The 18,559-nt window shown below is 36.8% G+C and overlaps 1 protein-coding gene across 1 annotated transcript in view; it reads left to right on the forward strand.

The window, feature by feature from the left end:
- Nucleotides 1-18,559, forward strand: part of TRPC4 (transient receptor potential cation channel subfamily C member 4) — a 226,474-nt gene that overhangs the window by 170,521 nt on the left and 37,394 nt on the right. The window contains exons 4-7 of the mRNA XM_063429032.1: nt 88-418; nt 9,556-9,695; nt 11,747-12,060; nt 13,464-13,659. Of these exons, the coding sequence (XP_063285102.1) occupies nt 88-418; nt 9,556-9,695; nt 11,747-12,060; nt 13,464-13,659 (981 nt within the window). The remainder of the gene's footprint in view (nt 1-87; nt 419-9,555; nt 9,696-11,746; nt 12,061-13,463; nt 13,660-18,559) is intronic.

Here is an 18,559-nt window from a genome sequence, read left to right on the forward strand (position 1 = left end):
TTTTTGATAGATATTAATATGATTATGAATACCTTTTGTATTGTCCATTTTAATTGTATTTAACCTATTTATCCTTTTTTTTTCTAGTTTGTTGCCCAGCCTAACTGTCAGCAACTGCTTGCATCTCGCTGGTACGACGAATTTCCAGGCTGGAGGAGACGGCATTGGGCAGTGAAGATGGTGACATGTGTTATAATAGGACTCCTTTTCCCTGTCTTCTCCGGATGCTACCTACTAGCCCCTAAAAGCACACTTGGACTATTTATCAGGAAGCCTTTCATCAAATTCATATGCCACTCTGCTTCATACTTGACGTTCCTGTTCCTTCTTCTGCTTGCTTCACAATACAGTGTCAGGGATATGCCGCAAGGACCTACACCGACCTTTGTAGAGTGGATGATATTACCGTGGGTTTTGGGTAAATGCATTACTAAAAAAAATACAGTTCAAAAGGTTGAGTGTTAATTGTTTTTCCTTTTTGGATTTGCGAATACTTCATCAAACATATATATATGATGTGCATAAAACTCTCTAAACATCATAGATTTCCCTGGGCAGTCTTTGCAATATATTTATCAATGTTTTGCTTTTCTTGCATTCACATTAAGTGATGCCCACTCATACATATACAAGTATTGTGAGTATCACCTCGAAGTTAACCATTATATAGCAACTTTGAAACATTTTATATATATGGCTACCGATTTATTACACTGACTACACATGTAAGAGTACAATACTGATGTTATAGAGGATTCTGAATTCGAAGAATCCTCAATAGAAAGAGCTATTTTCCCTAGGGAGTTTTGATGGCTGAGGGCTTGACAAAACATAGCTCTCCCAAGGCTTAACAAACGGTTGCTCCATGTTGGAACATACATACACACAGACAAAGCAGTTCATAAGTTTTATCTTCATGATATGTTCATCTTCTTTTTTTTTTTTGGGGGGGGGGAGGTGGTTGACAGAGCCGCTTTAACTATATATTTTGTGGGATACTGATAGGAGTAATTTCCTACCATTTGGGTCACAGAAAAAGTACTTATATAAGGAAAAACGGAAAAACAGGAAGAGCTGCAAAAAAATTATATTTGCATATTTAGATTTTTATTTTTATTTCACTGCCTCTCCTTTTTCCCTGTGCTGGTCACTTGTCACGTGATCTGTGAATAACATACACATTTAGTGATAGTTCCCTAGCCATCAAACATTTGCTTTCCCCCATCAATCATCTTTCTTTCTTTTTTTTTTTTTTTGGGTGAAATTCAGAAGCACAAAACAAACATGCTTGGCCATTGGTTGGTTCATGATGCGAGTACATTTCGGCTAAAATATTTGGAATTTGACTCATTATGCAGACGACCCGAATGTAAAACAATTTCAGCTTGGCTGAAATTAATCCTTCAGTGTATTGAGTATTACAATTCATTTTTGCTCATTTTTCTATGGTTGATCTGTAGGAACGCTTCTAGACATTTTTAAATAGAACACGTGTAAACTTTTAGAGTGCAACATTTAAATATAGTGAACGTGTGGAATAGCCTTCCAGCTGAAGTGGTAGAGGTTAACTCTGTAAAGGAGTTTAAGCATTTGTGGGATAGGCATAAGGCTATCCTAACTAGGGACTTATTTAGAAAATTGGGCAGACTAGATGGGTCGAATGGTTCTTATCTGCCGTCACATTCAATGTTTCTATGTTTCTATTTATAGATAGTTAAAAAAAGAGTATGTGTCTGTAGTCACCATGTGCCTATAATGATCTTGTGGATCTACTAAAATAAAATAAAGATTAATGAGACATATCCATATTACTCTGATTTACATCTTAATCGTGAGTCTGTTTGATGAAAACAGATATGTCATGGCAGCTTTAGAAAGAAATATATTTTTTACTGTCAATATGAATTCAACAATATAGAAGGAGATGCTTAAATGAAATTATATTTATGTTAACCTTATGTCACTTTTAGGAAATTCAAATTTATGTAAAAGGTTTTTTTTTACTGGCAAAATGTTTAAGCCACTGGAGCAAGTGTTTAAAAGTATTAAACTGTTAATTTCAAAAGACAGCAAAACAACTTTAGCTTAATGAAGCAGTTTTGGTGAAGAGATCATGCCCTTGCAGTCTCACTGCTCAATAATCTACCATTTATGAGTTGAATCACTTGTGTTTCTGTTTATGCAGCCCTAACCACACCTCTGCTGGCTGTGACTGACACACAGCCTGCATTAAAAGAAAAAGCGGTTTCATTTTCAATTGGATGTTGACTTACTTTAGAAGTTTATATCTCCTGTTTTGTAAATAAAACTTTCATCACAAACAGGAGGTTCCTGCAGGGTCTAGAAGGCTATTAAAAGAGCAGAATACAAGAAATTCTAGATTAAAGGAACCTAAAACATCTAGGTTTTTTTTTCATGAAGTGTTTAGAAAATTAATTCACATGCAGGGAAGTGTGACCAGGGCTACATAAACACAGTGTTTCAACTTCTAAATGGAAGACCTGAGCAGTGAGACCGGGGCAGGATCTATACACCTAAACTGCTTCATTAGGCTAAAGTCATTTTGGTGCCGATAGTGTCCCTTTAAATATAAACGTATCTCATCTCAAACTCAAATCAGACCTAAAGCTGTTTAGAAAAAGTGATCCTATAATATCTCATCTCAAATGTTTCCTTAACAAGTGTAACTTTCTTCTCCCAGATCTGTGCTGCAAGCATGTTAATCTTAGAGACAAGCATGGAAGAGGTGCTCTCTGACATTCTCAGAAAATAATTAAATGTTCTTGATGTAAATAAAAGCAGCATCAATAAAATACAAATGTTGATTGGAGAAACATGTGTAGTATTAAATCAAATAAAAAATATTAGATGAGATGTGCATATCACATTGAGTATCAGTCTGCTCAATTGATATGGGTGAAATATTATTTATTCTCTTAGAGAGGGATAAATGAAGAGGGAATCAAAGATAGGGAATCAAAGGTACATGTGTGTTGTGAAAGTCAAGTATCTCTGTCTCTTTACTTTGCTTTAGATGGGTCAGAGACATGAGCAGTTCAGTGATTCAGACACAAGCTGTGAAGTTAATCTCAAACAAGCTTTTAAATCTTCTGCCCCTGTCCTTCTCCAATTATGACCTCAAGCTGATTTAAGTTCCTAGTACAGTTAGTTCAATGATCCCACATGGAATGCTTTGTTATTATCTACTAAGGTATATAGAGTAGCTTCTAGATATGTCTCACTTATTTGACTTTCAATGCAAAGATGGACACCATCAAAGTACAGTTCTAAGCTTTATGATAACGTTTTATTATATTATTTCAGATATTGTTGTCACAGCGTTCTGATGGAGCAAAAACAGTTTCCTTTGAAGTTTAAATGTATTTAAATGACAAGAATTTAAAAGGATAATCATTTTCTCAAAAGCTTGTTTTGATTTTCCTATGTTATCTACTGAAGTCATTTTTGTAAAGCTTATAAAGAAACATAGAAACATTGCCTCGTTCTTCTCCGTGGGATGTCTCCATAATAGGGTTTCAGAATGTCACACGCTGATTCTTCTTAAGCTTTAGATATGGCAGATTCATTTTAAATATACCAGTTTGAGGATTTGGAATTGAGTGCTATATAAATAGTGCTGAATCAACAACATCTTTTTTAACCTTCACAGATTTTGCACATCCAAGTCAGAAATTATTTTTGAACTGTTGTTTGTGAAAAGGCTAAAATAATTCAAGTGTTACTTTCAACAGATTTATAGAAGTGTAAATGTTGGTCTAGATTTTTTTTTATGTCATCTGCTTAGAAATGGTTTTGCTTTGAAACAAATAGGCAGGCAGGTGGACATTGGAATGGATAGACAGACAGACAGAACATTAGAACTTTATCCTTCTGTTTTTAAGATTATAGCTAATTTATATCGTAAATTGGTGAAATACGGAAATTTATAGTTCAGGAACCCCAGTACGAGTATTACTTTATTCTAAGTAAACACAGAATTTGCAGTGATTTATATCAGTGGTGATATCTTTGTTCAATAAGAACCCAATTTACATTCATGCCAATTATTTTGTTGACCCATTCTTTTGTTGTAAACGTGCCCAAGTGACCCAGCCTTAAAATATGTGAAATATAACACAATTAATGCAAAGTCCCTTCATCACAATCTTTCCAGTGTTACATATATAGAGAGTTACATAATTGAAAGAGACATGTGATCATCAATTTCAGCCTTTTTGCTTTTGCTTTTGCTGTTGATCCAAAAAAATGCAAATATCCCAGTCTGAAGTGCTTCTAATTTTGCAACAAACTAGGAAAAAAAAACCTTCTTGAGCCCAGAATGGCAATCAGATATCTCATTGGATCAAGAAGCTATTACCACACTAATAAAAAATTATATCCCTGAATATTATGGTTATTATAAATATGTATCCAATTGATGTTTAAACATCTGTATAGACTCTGATAAAACCACCTCTTCAGGCAGAAAATTCCACATCCATATTGTTCTTACTGTAAAAAAACAAAAACAAAAAAACCCTTTCCTTTGCCTTAGACTAAATCTCCTTTCTTTAAGTCTACATGCATGACCTTGTGTTCTATGTATAGCCCCGTTTATGCATAGATTTCCAGACAATAGTTTGTATTGGCCCTGAATATATTTATATAATGCTATTATATCCCTTCTGAGGTACAGACGCTCCATTCCTTTTATCACGTTTGTAGCCTGCCTCTGCACTTTTTCTAGTGCCATTATATCCTTCTTTAGAACAGGTGCCCACAATTGCGCAGCATATTCAAGATGTTGTCTTGCCAGTGATTTATAGAGAATGGCATTGCATATTGTTGCCTATAACAATTCTCAAATTCTTCTTGTGTGTTGTTATCCCTAATTCACTATTATTTAGGGTATAAGTTGCTTGTGCATTCTTTACATAACTTTGCATTTTTTTCTACATTAAATTTCATCTGCCATTTGAGTGCCCAGTCTCCAAATCTTTCTAAATCCCTCTGCATTGAATTTAGGAAGGAAGTGCTGCTATAATGAACAACTTATTGCAGATAGTTGTCTGAGTTGTTATGAATTTGATGTGACTGTTCCAACCTTTGGGGACCCTCTAAATAGCATATAAACCACTATTTATATGATGCAATTGATCACAAAACTACACTAGGCAAAATTATCTGCAGAAGGCTGGAATTTTGCATGGCCTTTTCTAGCCCAGCATTGTATGTGTTTGTTCTTGGGCTGGTGGCCTACAGTCACAATGCACTACAGGTCTAGACTGGCAAACTGGTATAATTTGTGGTGGACTGCAGTATCTGAGGTTTTCAAGGCTGCTGGAATGTGATAAGTATGTACGGTGCCCCTAGATGTGTTTGCAAGTAGCTACAGGATGAGATGAGCATTTATAACACATACAGGTCATCGAGGACCCAGAGTCTGCATAAACAAAATTCAAAAGCTTTGTTTATGGAGTTTGGTGGAATATATAATATCAGGTCAAGAGTTGCCAGGCCTCCATTGGTAGAAAGTAGTGATCATTTGTAAGAGTAATTTTTTTGTGAATAAGACATAAGATATATAATCAGATAAGCCATGAATACACCTGGTCCTGCCTTGTCCAGAAATCTTGTGCATATGTATTTTTCTTTTATTCTTTGGAAAAGTCTCTATTATTGTTAAAAAAAATTATACTTTCACTGGAAATATATTCTTATTTATAAAGTAGTCTTTTAATAGATTAACCCCTTAAGGTTCGATACTCCAGCATCAAATTATGCCTGATACTTTGAAACAAAATTATTTATTCTTTGACCTGTTTTCATCTCATAACTATATAAATTCTAAAGATGACAAGACTTATGATGTTTTTGCTTACGGTAATTGATTTAAGAAACCAACCTACAAATAGATAGATTATTATACTAATTTGACTATTAGACCCAAGATCCGGGTCACCATTGGAGAAAGTGAGTATGCCCTCTTTGAAGCTTTCTTCTGGGACTGAAATGCAAATGCTCAGTTTCTTTAGGAAAAAAAAAAAGGAATTCGGAATAAGACATTATGGTTTATTATCCCCTAAAATCTGATAAAGAAAGTTGGTTAAGAAACGAAGTTTCCTGCTTCAAATGAATAACATACTATTCACCAACATACAAATATAGAAATTATGGCAGCTTAAGACTAACTGAGCCACGGTAGACAATAGCTCTAAAACTCAGTTGTCATGAACCATTCAGTCAACATCAAGAGTAATATTTGAAAACAGATCTGAGCTACCAATCCACAAACTAGCTTTATTTATTTATTTATTTATTTATTTATTTTACCCATGAAGTCCCCATGACCAATGGAAAGCCAGGAGGCACAATCCCCACACCATACTACCTATGGCACCATACTACCAATGGCATCTAGAACACAATACCTCCAGTAGCCATACCATATGGGCACTTGGGGACATTAATTTTATAAAGTTCAGGGTGGGCATCTATTCAGTTCCCAATCACTGGAAATGTAGATGGGTTGGTAGAATTTACAGGGAGTAACCTATATGTCTTATTAATCAGTTTGTGCCTTGCTCAATGTTCCATTTTATTTCTGCAACACTTATTAGTTGTAGTATTGCTACTGTACAGGGTACATTATTATTAACTACAATATATATATATATCCATACGTTGTCTCCCTTCTCTTATCAGAAAGTTAAAACAAATTATAAAACTGAAAATTAAATATTAAAAATAGTTTTTCCACTTACACTTGTTTTCCACTGACCACTGTGGAACGTGGCAGTATAAATAGACTAACTGCTATGTGGGAGAATATTAGCTGGGGACCGAAGCCATGGAAAAAATATTTGTTTAGTTTCTTCCATTCCCACAGTTCTATTAATGTTTCAGACATGCATTATAATTATTTTTATTATTTTATTAATATTTTTAAACTGGCATTTTAATTATAGACAGTAATTGTTAACATTTGACAAGGCCATAGGAAAAGTATAGGACACAAATATGAGATATATTTTCTTTAAACGTAGCATGTCCTTTAATCATTTTAGAGTCCAATGATTCATTGCTCGTGGATTTCAATTTTACAATATTTATGAACATGTACTTCCATAAATCTGTACAACAATTTTACTTATTCTTGTGAAATTGACAATACTTTATATCACTTGGAGAATATATGTTCAAGGTTTGTCACCTAACTGTATATTGTTCTGAATATGGCAGGGAATAGGAATTTAGACCAAAAATATCTAATTCAATTCTTCTCAGTCATGTATATTCCCAGCTCATCCATTTTTGCCTTGAGTTTGCAGTTCCATGGTGAATACCCAACAATCTATGGGACGTGAATAACCATTATTGTAAAACATAAATAGGTAGACCAATATGTCCAGTGATGCCTTCTCCATTCTTCATTCTAGTAGTGGATTACCGGCTGAATATATGCTTTAACTTGCGACATTGAAAGAGTTATATTACTTATTACAAATTCCCTGCTGAACGCTGTAGAAATTCTAGTGAGCCCTGTTTGCGAAAAGCATCTCACTAATAGCTTATGACATTAAGCAATTGGTTGCTTTTAGTAAATAATACCACTTCTAAAATGCTATAAATGGGATATAATTTGCTAAATAAGGCACAAAGACAGATTAAAGATAACTGTTGCAAATCCTGAAATGTGAAACCACTGAGTAGTGTGAGTTGTTGCAATATGTGACCTTTTACCAAACTCAACATTAGTGAATAGATAATATAAAGATTTTTACTATTTATCCTTATATCCTTTATACTTATTTAGAAGTTAATTTGCCAAAAAATAAAAAATTCTGCACTTATTTTATTTATTGACAAAATGATGTTAAATTGAGACCAGTACAGGTCTGTTTTAAATGAAAATGCATCAGATATTAAGTGGGGCATTCAGTAAAGTTATTTTTCTTAATCACGGTCACTGTCACCTTAACATCTACAACCCTTATCCAAAAATGTTAAATTAGTGATTTAGTTGGTTCAATTTGGCTGTCAAACAACTAACTTATTGGTGTCTTAGTCCATTAGCTCTGTATGTACCTTTCTGTGCAATGGGTAGGTGAGTCAGTACTCATAATATATACAGTCCAGTAAAAGAATAGATAAATATTCCAACACCTCCTTCCTGATATCTCATATGCTTACAACATGTCTATAATAAGGCGTTCTTCCAATACATTTTTGGAGGACAGCAGGAGGTGAAAGCAAAAATAACAAAGGTACATTTACATATGACCCTCTGCTTCTGACTGATAATGAGAAAATAGAAAACGGACCAGGCACTCCAAGATAGAAAAAAGGCAAATTTATTGAACCCACTGCCACTTACAACGTTTCAACCTACACGGACTTTGTCAACCTGGAGGTCGAAACGTTGTGAGTGGCGGTGGGTTCAATAAATTTGCCTTTTTTGTATCTTGGAGTGCCTGGACCATTTTCTATCTTTTCCTTATCATATGTTTGGTTCCTGGTACTGGGACTGGCCTGGTTGCACCCAGACACATACTACTTGGGAATGAGTGCAGTTCCACATCTTTATTTTGGTCACCTCTGCTTCTGACTGACATAATAAGGCAATAACTTTAGTGATTTTTATACCATGGAGAAATTGATTGTGTTAGGGTTCAACTTGTACATGCCACACACAGTTAGGACCAGCCTCTCTCTCCTTCTTTGAAGATGGAATGTTGCAGATAGGCACACACTTTAGAAGATTGCTTCATACAGCCAGGTTTGCAAAGATGGGAACCATTTGGTGTATAAACTAAGAGCAGCAACTGTGCAGCCGTTTTCAGTTTATAAAGCAGTTCCACTTATCCTCCAGGTTGTGGCTGCTAACATTCAAGGTTGAAGACTTGAAAAATTGCTACATAGAGCTTGATTTACAAAACTGTGAACTGAAATATGTATAAAATGATAGTAGACTTTGTATGACTGCTATCAGGCTATAAAACCGCTTCACTCATTCAGGGTGAGTGTAGCTATAGATGGGAGATACACTATAGATTTCATAAAACTCCGTTGATAATATGAAAAAAACAAACTATACACTAGAATGAGAGGCTTCTGATTGGTGAAGTCTCTTTCTAGTCACGGAGGATTATTTTAACTGTTAACACTTCTCTGTTCAATTGCATTAGCTCTAGCAATCTTTAGTATGCTGTTTTATTTTATTTATGCAAAACATTTTTTTTTGCATAATTTTAAATCTTTAACAGTTTAATGAATTAAAATATTGCGGACTAGTTCCTGTCTGATGTGACCCTTTAATTGCATTAAAATTAATTTCGAAAAATTCCGAATTATAATTTTACTTACCACATCTAAGTTATGTTTACAGATTTTCAAAAACAAGGACATTATCTTGAGATTATTCTAAATGCTTCCAGCATTAAATGATTTCAAAATATGTATAACTAGCAATGGATTATTGTAATTAAATTTATTTTTGTACATTTAATTATATTCATATTTTAGTCTTAAAATCCTATTTTATCTGTTTTACAGGTTTCATATGGGGAGAAATTAAACAAATGTGGGATGGAGGATTTCAAGATTATATCCATGACTGGTGGAATTTAATGGATTTTGTAATGAATTCATTATATCTTGCGACAATATCATTAAAACTTGTTGCATATTTTAAGGTATGGTAAAATACATTATTCATTCATCCTACTACTCAGATATTCTGCAAATGAAATGTTAATAAAGAAATGGATAAACCGCAAAATCATATAAAATATAAAATGAAAGTGATAACTGTGCAATAACCTCTAAAAATGTGTATAAAATTGCTCTCACAAACACAGGCCTTAATCTTCAGCTGAATAAGAAACTCAAAAGAATAAACTGAGATACAAATAGTGCAGGATGCATTTATTATATTATATACATAACTTAAAAACATAAAGAAACATATAATCAACTTCACCCTTGATGAGATCACAAATGCTCCCTGCCCAACGCGTTTCACAACTCCAGGTGACTTCCTCAGTAGCTCCATGCTGGCTGAAGATAGACATTAGAGAAATTAATTTTGTATTCTCTGGTTGCTAGGCAACCAAATCTCCCTGCATGGAGTTATATTGGCTGAAGAGAAAAGGACACAAACCACAGCTGTACAAGTCACCAAAATATTTTAAGAAGAGTGATCATAGTAACAAGCAATCGTGCTCAATTAGGATAGTAGTGTAAAGAAGCAGGCACAGTAGCAAAACATATAGCATATAGCAAACATTCTTGTTGCATGCTAATTACTGTAACAAAGCTAAAGGGCAGGAACAGCCAACAAGAAACATCAGATATATCTATTTAATGATGCACATTAGAAATATTCATATATCACCCAAAATCTATACATCTTAAAGCAATATAGTATGAGTGTATCCTACAGACAATATCCTTAAATATAATGTATAATAAATCATAAATCATGCAAATGCAATCATTACATAGGTATACCCTGCAGACGAGTATGCGATTTGTTTTTTTTTAAAAAAATGTTCTCATGTCAAAAACAAATCTGTACCAGGAGGTTGGGTGTTTCAGTTTTCATGAGATTTCCTGTAACAAACAATAATTATATTATGAAAACATAGATAACCCTCAACTTCTATCACTGATAGGAAGCAATTATTTTCAATGAACACATAATAGCAAAAGGAACCTAAAGACTCAAGTCAAAGCTGAACTGCACAAGCTAACATTTGGACACAAAGCTGTTTTTTAATAATTTAATTAAGCCCTTTGGAAGCTAGGGCATCCAAAGGGTGGATCCAGAATGCTTCACTGAATAAAAAAAACAGGTTGCGGTCTCCCCGTGGGGTTCATGGGGTGTGATCAGGCATAAATCTCAGTGAGGCTAGCAAGATGTCCTACTTGTAGCGAGTGTCATGCCACAGGTTTGTCAGATTGTCCCTCTGTCAGAGCGATGTGAATAGAGGAAAGATGTCTGTGTATGTGTTCATTTAAGGTGGTAGAAGTGTTGCTAATGTTTATGAGACCATAGGGACACGTGATCTTATACACCACATACCTAGTGATGCATGTAATCCTGTGTCTAATGTCAAATTTCTTCCCAGAGTAGAGATGGCTGAATAACTTAAAGTAAGGTCACGCGCAGTAGCAGCCCATATTAGTAGACTGATTGAGTTGTCTGTAGAACTGATCAGTGTGTACCAAAATATCCAATAGGTTAGCATTACTTCCATAACTCATAAGAGGTGGGTTATTGAAGGTCTCTGGGAGGTTAGTGTCTCTGGAGAACATTTCATCTTTGGTGTTATATTTTATACATTTATTCTTTGTATACCATTCATGTACCTTTTTTATATTGTTACAATTTTACATACGATGGTTTTGAATGCATCAAAATTCCAATTGACACTTATATGCTCCATTACAAAGGTATCATCAGTTTTATAATTATTTTATTATTATTATTACTATTTACTTTATTATTCCAGTAACGAGCAGTTTGTTTTGTGTTTCTATTCATTTATTTATTTTGGTTCATGTTCTAGATGCCGCTATCCTTTTTTTTTATTTTTAGAATTTTGTTATTAACTTTAACAATCTCACACAGACTTATAGCTCTAGGATATATCAATAAAAACCCTTTACAAAAAAATGTTAATATGAAAAATATTTTAACATATGTAATATTTTAGCATTCACATATTTCTCTTTTCTGCAGTACCACGGAGATTGTGAGCGAAAGTATTGGGAAACGTGGCACCCTACTCTAGTGGCTGAAGCACTGTTTGCTATTGCCAACATATTTAGTTCTTTGCGTCTAATCTCATTGTTTACTGCGAATTCTCACCTGGGTCCCCTACAGATATCTTTAGGAAGAATGCTCTTGGACATCTTAAAGTTTTTGTTTATTTACTGCCTTGTACTATTGGCTTTTGCAAATGGCTTGAATCAATTATACTTTTATTATGAAACAAATGAAAATCTTCCATGCAAAGGAATTAGATGTGAAAAGCAAAACAATGCCTTCTCAACGTAAGTTGCATGACTTTTATATATTTATTCTTAGATGTTTTCTCTGTCTCTATTTTTTTTTTAAATGCAAACATGTCCTAAATTGGAACTTACTATATACAGTAAATAGTGGGGTTATATAATAATTACCATGTTATATACAGTTTGTATTATACACCGGTATAGTTTAATTGGTCCACGTTCAGAATGTTGAAACTCTGCATGATATGTAAATATGGCATGTGGCATCTTGTCCTTAAATAATAATCCATATCTTATGCTGTGAAACTGCCGGATAATGCAATTGCATTTACATGCCATTCTAATATATTTCCAAGCAACAAATGTATGAGAATGAGCATTAGTTTAATATAGTTTTACGTAATGCTTAAATCAATGTAAAATGTTTGGCATTGTCAGATGCTGCACCTAAATGTGGTGTATCAAGCACGTGGTCCAATGTTACCACATTTAAAGAGGAATGAAAATGTCAAATTAGTATAACATTGATTTTATATTATTTCTGGAAATATCATTAACATTTCCATCTATTAGAGATCTTTAATTTGTATTTGAATATCCTATCTGCAAGTGGCCTTAACTAATAAAAACTTTTATTATTACATTTACATACTTAATGTTACATGCATATTTACAAGAACAGAACTACTAATGAAATTGGACCAAGTCGTTGGAGCTTGTAGACAGCACAAGGAATTCACTTAAATAACAATTTGTATATTGCTGCCGACTGTGAGTTTGACATATGATGTTCAACCTGGTTCAACAACTGTCTGTGATCTACATTTCTAATAACTCTCTGCCAGCAGTTAGAAAGACAAGGTGGAACATCCCATGCTTCCACTTCAGTCAGGGGATGCGTAGCAAACTTTAGCCTGGGGGACAAGTAAAAATCAATAGCATATTTGTGAAACTTACAAATATCAGTGTAGATGGTCCTAGTCACATGAAACAAACAAAATATGGATTTATTGGCCTAAGGTGTTTGGAGGTGCTTTCAAGGGATGGCATCGTATAACGCTGTAAACTCCATAGGTATGACCTGTACAGCATGACTGAGCATTCACAGAGATTTCCGTACTAAGAAAAACTGATTTTATTTCCTTTAACTAACATCTATGACAGTCGGATAAAGTGTTTTCCTGGTGGAACAGTCCTGCCCTGGAGAAGAATGTCAGTGCAGAACACCAGTCCATTCACAAACAGTGTTGGGCTCGCAAAGACCCTAACAAAGACCCTGAACTGTATAAGGCTGCTGCCCACATCCCCCTTGGCAACTCTCTCATGCTAGTAGTCCAGGAGGCTACTGCCCCCTTGTCAGCCCTTCTGTTCCCATTGTACCCTAATACCTCACTAGTTCTGTCTATACATTATCAATAACTGTGTTAATTTTTTTTTTACAGGTTATTTGAAACATTGCAGTCATTGTTTTGGTCCATTTTTGGCCTCATTAATCTGTATGTGACAAATGTAGAGCCGCAACATGAGTTCACAGAATTCGTGGGTGCTACAATGTTTGGAACTTACAACGTAATCTCCCTGGTTGTTCTGCTTAACATGTTAATTGCTATGATGAATAACTCCTATCAACTTATTGCTGTAAGTATGAGTTTAGTCTTTTGTGTGCGCTGGCTCTAATACTGTCACACAGCATGTTTTTACAAATAGAGAGGTATAAAATATGTGTATGAATATTTATTTTATATAGTCCTAAATGTCTTTCTTAGTAATTCCTAGGTTACATTTCACTAAATTTAATAGACTTTGTAAAGGGGAACAATATATACATGATACATTAGGATACACTGCTTTTTAATACTTGATGTTAGAGTCAGAATGTGCAACACACATATACATCAAGGATCTAAGTTTGTTGATTTTTCTCTTTGAAGTTGTGGACAATTAAGACTGACAAAATGCATTTTATAAAGCCTTGCCACAGATAGAGGGCAGAGCAAAGCCTTTAGCCTTGAATGTTTAAGATAATGTTTCTGTAAAGCAAGCATGACACGGATTTCAGTAGAAAATGGATAAATGTGATTCTAATGGAATGCAATAGTATTATGCTGCTCAAGTTAAAATGCATTTACAAGGATAGTTATGATCAGGAAGTTGCTATTCAAGATTAAATCTAAGTAGCCCACAAGATACAGTAGAATGTTTCCGATTGCCATATTGTTATATTTCAGATGACAAGACAGATTTGAATTTCAGCTGCAGAGTTATAAAGTCTTAAAGAACATGCATCACTTGCAAGTTTTTTTTTTTTAACCAGCAAGCACTTTTACACAAATATACAAACTAAAATTAAGCAAGAAACTGTAAAAGTATGCTAAACATTTATAAACTTAGTATAAATGTTGTCAGTTTGATTTATTTGGCATTCATCTCAGTTAGAGGAGTTCTTCGGCCCCCACCACTCACCTATTATCTGCCCCTCACCCACCCACTAATCAACCCATCTAAGTTTCACATGAACTAGCATTAGTCATGCATCGCAGACTATGTGCATGTTTATGACTTTTGTGAGCAAGTGTAAGGATTGTATGTTTAAACAGACACACAATGTTTCACATATAGTAGTATACAGAGTAGACATGTGCAATTCGTTTCGGTCCGAATAGGAATTCAGACGAATTTCGGACAATTCGGACATTCGGGTACTTCCGAATGTCCGAAGTGCCGAATTGCCGATGTCCCGAAGTTCCGAAATTACCGAAGTTCCGAAGTGTCAAAGTGCTGAAGTTCCGAAGCACAGTATTGCCTAAGTACTAATATACTTACCCAGTGAAAGAAGAAGAATGTTACATTGTATACAATTTTAAATAAAAAGTATACAAACATAGCCAGGATTCACCTGTAAGCATTTGCAACACTTACAACAATCAAGTAACATACATTCATATAAAATGTAAGTTACTTGGCCAGTCAGTTTAATGACAGGAATGAATAAGTAGATAACTCCCTAATTCCCACGGTATTAGGGAGCTATCTACTAAAAGGCTGAAAGACCTAAATTGGTCTTTCAGCCAAATTTACTAATACTAAGTAAAGATTACTTAGTATTAGTAAATTATGCCCCTACTCACTATAGCACGAGTAGGGGCATGTCTATTAAACAGTGAGCAGCCTGTGGCTGCTCACTGTAACCCCCAAAAAATAAGCCCCCCCCCGGCCCCCACCCCTAAACGGTGGGTGGGGGCCCTAAATCAGAATAAGGGGGGGACGACCTAATGTCCTCCCCCTGGCCCCCACCCCTGAGCGGTGGGTGGGGGCCCTAAACTAGAATAAGGGGGGACATAATGTCCTCCCCCCTGGCCCCCACCCCTGAGAAGTGGCTGGGGCCCCTAAACAAGAATAAGGTGGGGGGACCTAATGTCCTCCCCCCTGGCCCCCACCCCTGAACGGCGGGTGGGGGCCCTAAATTGGAATAGGGGGGACCTAATGTCCTCCCCCTGGCCTCCACCCCTGAGCGGTGGGTGGGGGCCCTACAGTAAAATAAGGGGGGGACCTAGTGTCCTCTCCCTTGGCCCCCACCCCTCAGCGGCAGGTGGGGGCTCTAAATACTAATAAGGAGGGGGACCTAAGGTCCTCCCCCCTGTCCCCCACCCTTGAGCGGCGGGTGGGGGCCCTAAATCAGAATAAGGGGGGGCCTAATGTCCTCCCCCTGGCCCCCACCCCTGAGCGGTGGGTGGGGGCCCTAAATTATAATAAGGGGGGGACCTATTGTCCTCCCCCTGGCCCCCACCCCTGAGCAGTGTGTGTGGGCCCTAAATTATAATAAGGGGGGGACCTATTGTCCTACCCCCTGGCCCCCACCCCTGAGCAGTGTGTGTGGGCCCTAAACTAGAATAAGGGGGAGACCTAATGTCCTCCCCCCTGGCCCCCACCCCTGAGCGGCAGGTGGGGGCCCTAAATGCTAATAAGGAGGGGGACCTAAGGTCCTCCCCCCCTGGCCCCCACCCTTGAGCGGCGGGTGGGGGCCCTAAAAAATGTCCCCTCCCCCCCAGGTGACTAGGGGTCCCCAAACCCCTAGTCACCCCCTCCCCCACAATAAAAATTATCCCCCTACATACCCCCTTCACCCTAAAAATAATGAGGGGTGGACCTTTAACTTAGAACCTGTAAAAAAAAAAAAACCTTTCCATTCGATGTTTTCTTTCTTCTAAAATCTTCTTTTTTCAGCCCCAAAAAAGGCCAAATAAAAATCCATAATAAACTACGCAATTATGAAAAAAAAAATGAGCGCAAAAAAAATAAAATCCATCTTCACCCATGTAGGGCTCCGCGCAAACTGAGCTCTGCAGGGCAGGGGAAGGCTTATAAAGCCTTGCCCCGCCCTGCAATTAGGCTCAGAGCACTCTGATTGGTGGGTTTAAGCCATCCAATCAGAGTGCTCTGACAGGTAAATGAAGAGACTGACAGGTAAGTCTCTACATTTACCTGTCACAGTACTCTGGTTGGTTGGTTTGAAATCCACCAATCCAGAGTGCTCTGTGTCATTTTAAACAGCGTGGGAAAGTTATTTGGAATTTTCCCACGCTGTGTAATTTGACTCATAACTCTTTGATTGGTGGATTAAGTAACCAATCAGAGAGTTATGAGTCAAATTACACAGCATGGGAAAATTCTAAAGAACTTTCCCACGCTGTGTAAAATGACACAGAGCACTCTGATTGGTGGATTTCAAACCAACCAACCAGAGTGCTGTGACAGGTAAATGTAGAGACTTACCTGTCAGTCTCTTCATTTACCTGTCAGAGCACTCTGATTGGATGGCTTAAACCCACCAATCAGAGTGCTCTGAGCCTAATTGCAGGGCGGGGCAAGGCTTTATAAGCCTTCCCCCGCCCTGCAGAGCTCAGTCTGCGTGGAGCCCTCCATGGGTGTAGATGGATTATTATTTTTTGTGCTCTTTTTTTTTTTTTTTTTTTTTTATAATTGCGTAGGTTATTATGATTTTTTTATTTGGCCTTTTTTGGTGCTGAAAAAAGAAGATTTTAGAAGAAAGAAAACATTGAATGGTAAGTTTTATTTATTTTTTTACAGTTACTTAGTTAAAGGTCCCCCCCCATTAGTTTTTAGGGTGAGGGTGGTAGGGGGATAAGTTTTATTAGGGGGGAGGGGGTGACTAGGGATTGGGGACCCCTAGTCACCTGGGGGGATATTTTTTTTAGGGCCCCCACCCGCCGCTCAGGGGTGGGGGCCGGGGGGCACTATTTTTTTTTTAAACAGTGAGCAGTCACAGGCGGTATAGCGGTATAGCGAGTAGGGGCAAAATTTACTAATACTAAGTAATTTTTACTTAGTATTAGTAAATTTGGCTGAAAGACCAATTTAGGTCTTTCAGCCTTTTGGTAGATAACTCCCTAATTCCCACGGTATCAGGGAGTTATCTACCAAGCGGCTGCAAGAGAAGTCCCGAAGTTCCGAAGTTGCCGAAGTTCCGAAGTCTTGAAGTGGCGAATTGCCGAAGTCCCGAATTGTGAAAATCCCGAATTTCGGAATGCCGAACCGAACCGATTTTTTTTTCCCATGCACATGCCTAATACAGAGCAGTGTATGTTGCTCAGTTTATAGAAAGATTCACTGTGCAGATCAGTGTGTGTCATTTTAGGGTGGGTGCAGTGTCTGTGTTGGAACTGGTACAGGACTGTATAGTGTGTGTGAGGGCAGATGGGAGCAAATATATATATATATATTAATATATATATATATATATATTTAAAATAAGTAATGGTTATATCCACGTTTCCCTTCTTACCTTTGTCCATGGAGAGGGGACATTACAAGCCAATCCCTGGCAGTCCTGGTAGGGAGTGGACTCTAGCCTGCAGTTCCTAGGCTAGAGTTTACTCTTGCGAGGTCCGGAGCATTGCCATGGTAACCGTGACAATGCTCCAAGCTCACGAGAAGAGAACCTAGTAGAGCTGTAGGTTAGAGATTGCAGGTCCTCTCCTTGCCACTGCTGCATTTCTGGGCTGGAAGGGAGATCTCTGATATCCCATCTAGTCCATGAAGGCACACAGCAGGGCGGGTGCTGTGATAGCGCAATTTCTTCAATCATTGCATTAGGATGTTGAATGTCTACTGGTGCTTCTCAAAGAAAAGCATTATATTCATTGTTTTTCTATGAGAAGCATGAAACCTGGAAGTAGAAGAGAAGCAGTTTGATCAATGTGATCATGCTGAGCATGCAGGTTTCTCTCTCCTGCTGCTGTACAATGCTGCCTTGTTTCTTTCATTAGTGGGCTGGTCTAAAACTTATATGGATAAGCGAGGGAAGGGGAGCCTGAAGAAACTCCCCAATCTAGAGAGGCGTGTCTGATTATGTAATTTGGCCAAGTTTATTATAAGTGAATAAACATTTATTACATATTTTTCAAAAAAATGTCTTGCGTTATTTTTATTTTTTTACATTTTTAATTTTTGTTGTGCACAGTTTAACAAGATGACATACGGTGCCATGACAGCATACATAGTCACAGTAATATCACAG

This window comes from Pelobates fuscus, chromosome 1 (genome assembly GCF_036172605.1).
Source record: "Pelobates fuscus isolate aPelFus1 chromosome 1, aPelFus1.pri, whole genome shotgun sequence".
Taxonomy (NCBI): domain Eukaryota; kingdom Metazoa; phylum Chordata; class Amphibia; order Anura; family Pelobatidae; genus Pelobates; species Pelobates fuscus.